The 11343-nt window shown below is 46.9% G+C and overlaps 1 protein-coding gene across 1 annotated transcript in view; it reads left to right on the top strand.

Moving 5' to 3' along the window:
- ctc1 (CTS telomere maintenance complex component 1) overlaps positions 1-11187 on the top strand; it is a 27478-nt gene extending 16291 nt beyond the window's left edge. The window contains exons 20-23 of the mRNA XM_034113878.1: positions 327-382; positions 2673-2829; positions 10328-10442; positions 10840-11187. Of these exons, the coding sequence (XP_033969769.1) occupies positions 327-382; positions 2673-2829; positions 10328-10442; positions 10840-10931 (420 nt within the window). The 3' untranslated portion in view covers positions 10932-11187. The remainder of the gene's footprint in view (positions 1-326; positions 383-2672; positions 2830-10327; positions 10443-10839) is intronic.
- The last annotated feature ends 156 nt before the right edge of the window (positions 11188-11343 follow it).

Here is an 11343-nt window from a genome sequence, read left to right as displayed (position 1 = left end):
GTGAGGTGTTATATGAACAGGTGAGGTGTTATATGAACAGGTGAGGTGTTATAAGAACAGGTGAGGTGTTGTAAGAACAGGTGAGGTGTTATATGAACAGGTGAGGTGTTATAAGAACAGGTGAGGTGTTATAAGACCAGGTGAGGTGTTATATGAACAGGTGAGGTGTTATAAGAACAGGTGAGGTGTTATAAGAACAGGTGAGGTGAACAGGTGAGGTGTTATATGAACAGGTGAGGTGTTATGTGAACAGGTGAGGTGTTATGTGAACAGGTGAGGTGTTATGTGAACAGGTGGTAACAGTAACTGTCCTCTGTGTCTCTCAGTGTTGTTCCAGCGCTCAGTGTGGATCCTCCTCGTCTGTCTTTCAGTCCACAGTGAAGTAAGACTGCTCCTCCTCTACCTGTGTACACCTGAGTATTTACCTGTGTGTGTGTACATGTATTTACTCGGTATTTACCTGTGTAGTTACTGAGTACTTACCTGAGTATTTACCTGTGTAGTTACCTGAGTATTTACCTGAGTATTTACCTGTGTAGTTACTGAGTACTTACCTGAGTATTTACCTGAGTATTTACCTGTGTAGTTACTGAGTACTTACCTGAGTATTTACCTGAGTATTTACCTGTGTAGTTACTGAGTACTTACCTGAGTATTTACCTGAGTATTTACCTGTGTAGTTACTGAGTACTTACCTGAGTATTTACCTGTGTAGTTACTGAGTACTTACCTGAGTATTTACCTGTGTAGTTACCTGAGTATTTACCTGAGTATTTACCTGTGTAGTTACTGAGTACTTACCTGAGTATTTACCTGTGTAGTTACTGAGTACTTACCTGAGTATTTACCTGTGTAGTTACTGAGTACTTACCTGAGTATTTACCTGTGTAGTTACTGAGTACTTACCTGAGTATTTACCTGTGTAGTTACTGAGTACTCACCTGAGTATTTACCTGTGTAGTTACTGAGTACTTACCTGAGTATTTACCTGTGTAGTTACTGAGTACTTACCTGAGTATTTACCTGTGTAGTTACCTGAGTATTTACCTGTGTAGTTACTGAGTACTTACCTGAGTATTTACCTGTGTAGTTACTGAGTACTTACCTGAGTATTTACCTGTGTAGTTACTGAGTACTCACCTGAGTATTTACCTGTGTAGTTACTGAGTACTTACCTGAGTATTTACCTGTGTAGTTACCTGAGTATTTACCTGTGTAGTTACTGAGTACTTACCTGAGTATTTACCTGTGTAGTTACTGAGTACTTACCTGAGTATTTACCTGTGTAGTTACCTGAGTATTTACCTGTGTAGTTACTGAGTACTTACCTCAGTATTTACCTGTGTAGTTACCTGTTTAGTTACCTGATTACTCACCTGTGTGTACCTGAGTACTCACCTGTGTGTACCTGAATACTTACCTGTGTGTACCTGAGTACTTACCTGTGTACTCACCTGTGTGTTCCTGAGTACTCACCTGTGTGTACCTGAGTACTTACCTGTGTGTACCTGAGTACTTACCTGTGTGTACCTGTGTACTTACCTGAGTACTCACCTGTGTGTACCTGAGTACTCACCTGTGTGTACCTGAGTACTCACCTGTGTGTACCTGAGTACTCACCTGTGTGCACCTGTGTACTTACCTGTGTACTCACCTGTGTGTACCTGTGTACTTACCTGTGTACTCACCTGTGTGTACCTGTGTACTTACCTGTGTACTCACCTGTGTGTACCTGAGTACTCACCTGTGTACTCACCTGTGTGTACCTGTGTACTCACCTGTGTACTCACCTGTGTGTACCTGAGTACTCACCTGAGTACTCACCTGTGTGTACCTGTGTACTCACCTGAGTACTCACCTGTGTGTACCTGTGTACTTACCTGTGTACTCACCTGTGTGTACCTGTGTACTTACCTGTGTACTCACCTGTGTGTACCTGTGTACTCACCTGAGTACTCACCTGTGTGTACCTGAGTACTCACCTGTGTGTACCTGTGTACTCACCTGAGTACTCACCTGTGTGTACCTGTGTACTTACCTGTGTACTCACCTGTGTGTACCTGTGTACTTACCTGTGTACTCACCTGTGTGTACCTGTGTACTCACCTGTGTACTCACCTGAGTACTCACCTGTGTGTACCTGTGTACTTACCTGTGTACTCACCTGTGTGTACCTGTGTACTTACCTGTGTACTCACCTGTGTGTACCTGAGTACTCACCTGTGTACTCACCTGTGTGTACCTGTGTACTCACCTGAGTACTCACCTGTGTGTACCTGTGTACTCACCTGAGTACTCACCTGTGTGTACCTGTGTACTTACCTGTGTACTCACCTGTGTGTACCTGTGTACTTACCTGTGTACTCACCTGTGTGTACCTGTGTACTCACCTGAGTACTCACCTGTGTGTACCTGAGTACTCACCTGTGTGTACCTGTGTACTCACCTGAGTACTCACCTGTGTGTACCTGTGTACTTACCTGTGTACTCACCTGTGTGTACCTGTGTACTTACCTGTGTACTCACCTGTGTGTACCTGTGTACTCACCTGAGTACTCACCTGTGTGTACCTGAGTACTCACCTGTGTGTACCTGTGTACTTACCTGTGTACTCACCTGTGTGTACCTGTGTACTCACCTGAGTACTCACCTGTGTGTACCTGTGTTTTCAGGCTGGTGATTGATGACGGCACAGGTGAGGCTCACGTCTGGTTCTCAGGTGCTCAGGTTCGTGCTCTGCTGGGATTGGCTGATTCTCAGTGGGAGGGGCTTCAGAGAGCGCTGCGGGTCAGAGGTCACATCCGAGTCTACCCTCGGGGGCGGAGCCTGGTCAGTACCACTTCCTGTTTCACAGTAGCTGCTATATGTCTTTATTAGGATCCCCATTAGCACTAGCATGAGCATGGGCTATTCTTCCTGGGGTCCACACACACACACACACACACACACACACACACACACACACACACACACACACACACACACACACACACACACACACACACACAGTGCTGTATCAGTACAAGTGACTGTTTTCATCTTTGAGAGACTTCCATTAAAGAAACCAGTTTGTCTTTGATTGGTCAGGTGACTTTCTAACCACCTCAGCGTTTCAACATTAAAACCATCTTGTTCCAGCTTGTGTAACAACAAAGAATGCTCATTAGGCGCGTTCACACCAAGTACTTTCCAGTACTTAGTTCTGGCACTCAGTGCCCCGGCGCTTTTTACCCCAGGGCACTTAGTACAGATCACGTTCACACCGGAGTACTTTTCCCTGAGGGAAGATTACGCAAATGAGCCGCTGACGTCACTTCTTCTTCTTCTGCTTTGGCTTTACTGGCAGGCCGCAAACCACTTCACGGCGAGTACAGTAGGTGGCGGTATGCACCTTAAAGTTGTTTGCAATCCGCTACAAACACTATGGAAACATACATGTTAGTTTCGGCCCATAGTGGACTCCATTTTGTGTACTCTCTAAGTGGAGCATGCTTATCAATCACCTGCATGGATAACTAATTCAAGACATCAAGAGCATCTGGATCGACTTTCTCAAAAACATGTTTCCAACATATCTTCTGATCATCCTGTAGAAATGACTCCTCACAAAAGTATGTCATTGATCTCACAATGACTTTCAGTCCAGCTTTCGGCACCTTTGTCTTTCTCTCTCTAATGACTACATGATGATCAGTACACCCTGCTGGAAGTGATATAAGAGAACACACATGGCTAAAGTTAGTAAATATATGATCAATACAAGTTGCAAGTTAATGCGCAATGGGCAAAGGCTAGGAAATCAGGCTCAGAGGTAGAATGGCTGTGTTTTAGGCAGCTCAGGAATAGCTTCACTTCACATGTCAAAAGTGCTAAGTCTAAGTACTATTTGTCAGTTACTACAGAAAACCTGAAGCCATAAAATCTTTATCCACCGGTGAGATCCGTAATGAGCTACCTCCGTGCCTTACCACAGCATCTGGCTCTATATCGGACAGGGCCACCATGTTACATTGCTTTAATGAGCATGTTGTGTCCTGTGGCTCTCTGTTTGATTCTGTGACTAACTCTGCTTCTGTGAACACCACAGTCTGTGACTCTGAACAATGTGCTCTGGAAAACACTTTCAGTTTTACTCCTTTTACTGTAAATGTTGTTCATGAAGCTTTATCTAAGTTAGATCCTAAGAAACCGGCCGGCCCGGACAACGTGGAACCTTTCTTTTTAAAGATAGCTGCAGATTGTATTGCTCCACCTCTCACTTCTCTTTTTAACCTCTCCCTCAGCACAAATACAATTCCTAAAGTATGGAAGTCAGCGTATGTCCTGCCTTTGCTGAAAGGAGGGGAGCCAACTGTTTTAAATAACTATAGGCCAATCTCTAAATGATCAGTTGTGGCTAAGGTTCTTGAACGCCTAGTGAGTGAGCAGGTAAAGGTGTTTCTATGTAACAATGACATCCTGTCTAAACATCAGTCAGGTTTCAGAAAGCAACATAGCACCATCACTGCCACAATGAAAGTGGTGAATGACATTACAAGTATTTTAGATAAAAAGCAGAGCTGTGCAGCTCTATTTATTGACCTGTCCAAAGCGTTTGATACCGTCGATCATCGCATCTTAAAGCAGAGGCTACTCAGTATTGGCTTATCCAGCCATGCAGTGGGTGGTTTGTGAACTACCTCTCTGAAAGGTCCCAATGTGTTCACTTTGATGGGCTGTCTTCAGAGTGGTTAAACATTGCTAATGGTGTTCCTCAAGGTTCTGTTTCAGGTCCACTTTTATTCTCCATCTACATCAATAGTTTAGGTGAAAATGTGGATGAAGCTACTTTACATTTTTATGCGGATGATACCGTGATGTACTGTGCAGGTCCCTCCATTAAGGAGGCTGGTGTTAAATTACAGGCTGTTTTTAACATTATTCAGACTCAGCTCTCTGAACTAAAGCTTCTTTTAAATGTTGAGAAAACCAAGGTAATGCTCTTTTCTAAAGCCTGTTACAAATACCTTGGTATCTGGCTTGATGATTGTCTCTCTTTTAAACGTCAGGTCAATAACCTGCTTAACAAACTGAGGGTTAGGCTAGGTTTCTTCTACAGGAACAAGTCCTGTTTCTCACTTGAGGCCAGAAAAAGGCTCTGTGACCTTTTGACCTGTGCTGGACTATGGTGATCTGGTCTATATGAATGCACCTGCCCATTACCTGGTCAAGTTAGATGCTGCGTATCACAGCGCACTGAGACTTGTGACAAACTGTAAAGCATTAACTCATCACTGTACCCTGTATGCAAGGGCTGGTCTGCCTTCACTAACTGTACGGAGGCTCAGTCACTGGTACATTTTTATATATAAAGCCATGTTAGGGAAACTTCCATCCTACATCTGCTCCCTGATCTCACGGCGAATTGTAAGTGGCTACTGCCTGAGATCGCATGCTATGGTTTTATTAAATGTGCCAACTGCTAGGACTGTCTTAGGGAAGATAGCATTTAGATGCGCAGCTCCACTGTCCTGGAATAGTCTGCAATTAAAATGGAAACTGAGCAATCTGGTGCCACTACATGTTTTTAAAGCTCGGTTGGATGCTACTGAATCGGAAGCTGTTGGTACCTGTGCATGTGGATAGTTATGTAAACTGTAATCCCTGTAATGATGCTGTATGATGTCCTTTTGTTGCTCTGTTTATGTTTTAATGTTTCATGTGGAACCTACTTGAGCAGGTCTCCCTTGAAAAAGAGGTCAATGATCTCAATGGGATACAACCTGGATAAATAAAGGTTTGAAATGAAATGAAATGAATGCGTATCCCAGTAGGTTGAGTCACCCTTTGTACCAAGGGACATGTATTAGTTATTGTCTGCAGCTTGTGTTTAAGGGCACAGTGCAACATATTCCAGTCAATGTTTAAATCTCAAGATCACAAACTTTATCTAACTTCTCACATCATTTGTCTAAATAAGTGAGGTTTGCATTTGGAGGTCTGTAACAACATCCGACCAACAAAGGTTTCAAGTGAGGTCAATGAAGTACTTCAATATCAGCAGACCTCAAACCCTCTCTCACTTCAGCTGGTGTTTGCTTTTGAATGCCCCCCCCCCCCTCCGTCTGCACTCCTTTCTAAATATTCTATATCCATCAATGTGCAGCGTCATCACATGTGCCATCTCAGTGAGGTTCAGATATCGCTAACAAATGAATACCACATGATAGTGTGATGGCAGTGGCTCAGTCAGTAGGGGCTTGGACTGGGAGCCGTAGGGTCGCTGGTTCAAGTCCCCGACCAGACCTAAATATGGAGTGTGGACTGCTACTTGGAGAGGTCCCAGTTCACCTCCTGCCCTGCCGTGGTGCCCTTGAGCAAGGCACCGGACACCCCCCTTCCCCCCCCACTCCCATTGCTCCCCGGGCGCTGTACAATAGCTGCCCACTGCTCCTAGTACTAGACTCCTTGTACTAGGATGGGTTAAAAGCAGAGGCCAAATTTCACTGTGTGCTGTGTGCTCTGCATGTGTGACCATTAAAGAGGGTTTCATCCCTCTCTATTCTATTCTATAATATGTCCTCTATCTCAGACACTTTATTTCTTAGACTACATATATTTATATGAGCCAATTCAAACCCTTTACTTGGTAACTCCTTCAACATTAAGGTGGCAATTTAAATGTTATCTCTTTTTCACTTCAAATTGAGAGCTGAACTAAAACATGAAACACAATTCCAACCGCACACTCCATCACACACCATCACATACCGTCACATACCATCACATACCGTCACATACCATCACACACCATCACATACCATCACACTCCATCACACACCATCACATACCGTCACATACCATCACACACCATCACATACCATCACACACCATCACACACCATCACACACCATCACATACCATCACACACCATCACATACCATCACACTCCATCACATACCATCACATACCATCACATACCATCACACACCATCACACACCATCACATACCATCACACACCATCACATACCATCACATACCATCACACACCATCACATACCATCACATACCATCACACACCATCACATACCGTCACATACCGTCACATACCATCACATACCATCACACACCATCACACACCATCACACACCATCACATACCATCACACACCATCACATACCATCACACTCCATCACATACCATCACATACCATCACATACCATCACACACCATCACATACCATCACACTCCATCACATACCATCACATACCATCACATACCATCACACACCATCACATACCATCACATACCATCACATACCATCACACACCATCACATACCATCACACTCCATCACATACCATCACATACCATCACATACCATCACACACCATCACACACCATCACATACCATCACACACCGTCACATACCGTCACACACCGTCACATACCGTCACACACCATCACATACCATCACATACCATCACACACCATCACATACCATCACACACCATCACACACCATCACACACCATCACACACCATCACACACCATCACATACAAACCCAACATGCACATAGATTGCTTTGCATGTGCAGACTCACTCGCTCAATTAGACGAGCCTCCCGGGAGCTGCCAAACATTTTTAGATAAAAGTATGAAATAGATTCATTGTAATGTCTCGCAACACTAGATCTAATCAATACATCAACATTACATTTTAGGAGGAGTGAACAACAATAGAGTTGAAATGTGTCTCCATTCAAAATCTAATAAACATAAATTCATACTCGCAGATGATGAAGTAAATAACTTCAAATAAATGAGTGGATAACTCGTAGACCAGTGAATATTGGCCTTCAAGGAAATAAAACAAATGTGGAAATCACCAAAACTGCAACAATTCCCTTTTTCATAATACAGTTAATGTCTTCTCCTAATATGTATAATCATACCATCTATCAGGTCCATCAGTCATTCCACCTTCATTTCTGGTTTGAACTGAAACCGGGTTGTTCACTGTTCTATAGAAACGCTCAGCTTCACTGCAGTCCTGATAAAGTTTGGTTTGTCCATTGGAGGTTAGGATGAGCGCTGCGGGGAACAGCAGTCCATTGGAGGTTAGGATGAGCGCTGCGGGGAACAGCAGTCCATTGGAGGTTAGGATGAGCGCTGCGGGGAACAGCAGTCCATTGGAGGTTAGGATGAGCGCTGCGGGGAACAGCAGTCCATTGGAGGTTAGGATGAGCGCTGCGGGGAACAGCAGTCCATTGGAGGTTAGGATGAGCGCTGCGGGGAACAGCAGTCCATGCCTCACCTCAGCCTCGCACATCCTGACGTCATTGAATAGCTCTCTCCCTGCAATATCAGGAAATATCTCCACTCGCATGTCACGGAAAATAATCTGTCCCTTGCTTCTTGCCAGCTTCAACATCGCTTCCTCAGCTTGATATCTCTGCATAGTGACGATCACAGGTCTGGGTCTCAAGTCAGTCCCCTGCCCAACCCTGTATGCCATCTCGACTGCCGGTTCACATGAGAGCTCACTTCCCAACACCTCCTTTCAAGGCAATGGGATCGCTCTTCTCAATGTGCGTTTTCAGTCCAATCACACGTAGATTCAACTTTCTGCTTTCAATCTCCATCCTCTCTGGTGTGTCTTTGAACTCTTTGGTTTCCTTCATTAGATTGACATTTGTGGTTTTGAGTATAGCAACCCTACAATCCATGTCGGTCATCCCCTCCTCCATATCACGAGCTTCTGACAACACGAGTCCTCCCTTTAAAGCATCAAGCTGCGGCTGGAGTCTCTCGCCCCTATCTCGGGTGTTTCTCCATCGCGAGTAAAGCTGCTTCAGAGCCACTATTTCAAGCATACTACGTCATCGAGTGCCGCCGAAGTACTGTTCCAATCTCCAGCATACTTGGAAATCTACCGAGCCCGGCGTACTCCGTTTGGAGAAATATCGAGGCTGCACATGAGTAGACTTCGCGGCCTTAAAATCCCCACAATGCTTTGCGCACCGACCAATTTCCCCAAATCTGTGGCGGAAGATGTAAGAGGCGGGGCCTCTCATATGACGCACACCTGCACACTTGCTAGCCTGTTCCACTCTTTGTTTTCTGAATGCCAGGAAGTATTCTTGACTCGCTTCTGAAGCAAGATGCTCGGCAGACATGTGCTACCAAGCAAGCGTACTCGACATTGAGAAACAACCCCTCCTCTCTTATTATGGAGCCTATTAGTGCCGACAGCTCCGAGCGGTTCACCTGCGAGGCCCCGCATGGCGCTCTCCTCCTGTGTGTCACTCCCTCCAGGTTCACCTGCGAGGCCCCGCATGGCGCTCTCCTCCTGTGTGTCACTCCCTCCAGGTTCACCTGCGAGGCCCCGCATGGCGCTCTCCTCCTGTGTGTCACTCCCTCCAGGTTCACCTGCGAGGCCCCGCATGGCGCTCTCCTCCTGTGTGTCACTCCCTCCAGGTTCACCTGCGAGGCCCCGCATGGCGCTCTCCTCCTGTGTGTCACTCCCTCCAGGTTCACCTGCGAGGCCCCGCATGGCGCTCTCCTCCTGTGTGTCACTCCCTCCAGGTTCACCTGCGAGGCCCCGCATGGCGCTCTCCTCCTGTGTGTCACTCCCTCCAGGTTCACCTGCGAGGCCCCGCATGGCGCTCTCCTCCTGTGTGTCCCTCCCTCCAGGTTCACCTGCGAGGGCCCCGCATGGCGCTCTCCTCCTGTGTGTCACTCCCTCCAGGTTCACCTGCGAGGCCCCGCATGGCGCTCTCCTCCTGTGTGTCACTCCCTCCAGGTTCACCTGCGAGGCCCCGCATGGCGCTCTCCTCCTGTGTGTCACTCCCTCCAGGTTCACCTGCGGGGCCCCGCATGGCGCTCTCCTCCTGTGTGTCACTCCCTCCAGGTTCACCTGCGAGGCCCCGCATGGCGCTCTCCTCCTGTGTGTCACTCCCTCCAGGTTCACCTGCGAGGCCCCGCATGGCGCTCTCCTCCTGTGTGTCCCTCCCTATAAACTTTGAGTGATCCACCTGCTCATCTGATCATAACCTGACTTCTCAAAGGGTTTGCTACGGGAGCTACACGCTCTCAGACTTCACACAACTTCCACGCACGCACATTTATAGACCAATAACAGTCTGTGTGTTTACCTGTCTCTCTCTCAGGTGTGTGTTTACCTGTCTCTCTCTCAGGTGTGTGTGTGTTTACCTGTCTCTCTCTCAGGTGTGTGTGTTTACCTGTCTCTCTCTCAGGTGTGTGTGTGTTTACCTGTCTCTCTCTCAGGTGTGTGTGTGTTTACCTGTCTCTCTCTCAGGTGTGTGTTTACCTGTCTCTCTCTCAGGTGTGTGACTCAGAGGACCCTCTCCTCCACTTCCTGTTGTGTGTGTGCAGCAGTGAGGTGGTGTGTCGTCAGCTGTCTCTCACCTGCAGGAAACAGAACGCTCAGAAATCAGAAGGTAATGAAACTCACCTGTGAACTCACCTGTGAGCTCACCTGTGAACTCACCTGTGAACTCACCTGTGAACCCACCTGTGAACCCACCTGTGAACCCACCTGTGAACTCACCTGTGAACTCACCTGTGAACTCACCTGTGAACTCACCTGTGAACCCACCTGTGAACCCACCTGTGAACCCACCTGTGAACTCACCTGTGAACTCACCTGTGAACTCACCTGTGAACCCACCTGTGAACTCACCTGTGAGCTCACCTGTGAACTCACCTGTGAACTCACCTGTGAACTCACCTGTGAGCTCACCTGTGAACTCACCTGTGAACTCACCTGTGAACTCACCTGTGAACTCACCTGCAGAGCGCCGGCCGTGATGATGAGCTTCACCTTGTCTGTTTCAGAGATGAAGAGGTTCAGCCGAGGAGACCGAGACTTCATGACCAGAGTGACTCCGCCTCTGAAGCTCACCTGTACACACATCAACTCTGACTGACCTCACCTGTACACAACTCAACTCTGACTGATCTCACCTGTACACACCTCACCTGTACACACCTCAACTCTGACTGACCTGACCTGTACACGCATCAACTCTGACTGACTACACCTGTGCTCACCTGTACACACTGACTGACCTCACCTGTACACACTGACTGACCTCACCTGTACACACTGACTGACCTCACCTTTACACACTGACTGACCTCACCTTTACACACTGACTGACCTCACCTGTACACACTGACTGACCTCACCTGTACACTGACTGACCTCACCTGTACACACTGACTGACCTCACCTGTACACTGACTGACCTCACCTGAACACACTGACTGACCTAACCTGAACACTGACTGACCTCACCTGTACACACTGACTGACCTCACCTGAACACACTGACTGAC

Source organism: Trematomus bernacchii, unplaced genomic scaffold (assembly GCF_902827165.1).
Source record: "Trematomus bernacchii unplaced genomic scaffold, fTreBer1.1, whole genome shotgun sequence".
NCBI lineage: Eukaryota > Metazoa > Chordata > Actinopteri > Perciformes > Nototheniidae > Trematomus > Trematomus bernacchii.
The sequence above is the reverse complement of the archived record's forward strand: the minus strand, read 5'-3'. Positions and strand labels throughout refer to the sequence as shown.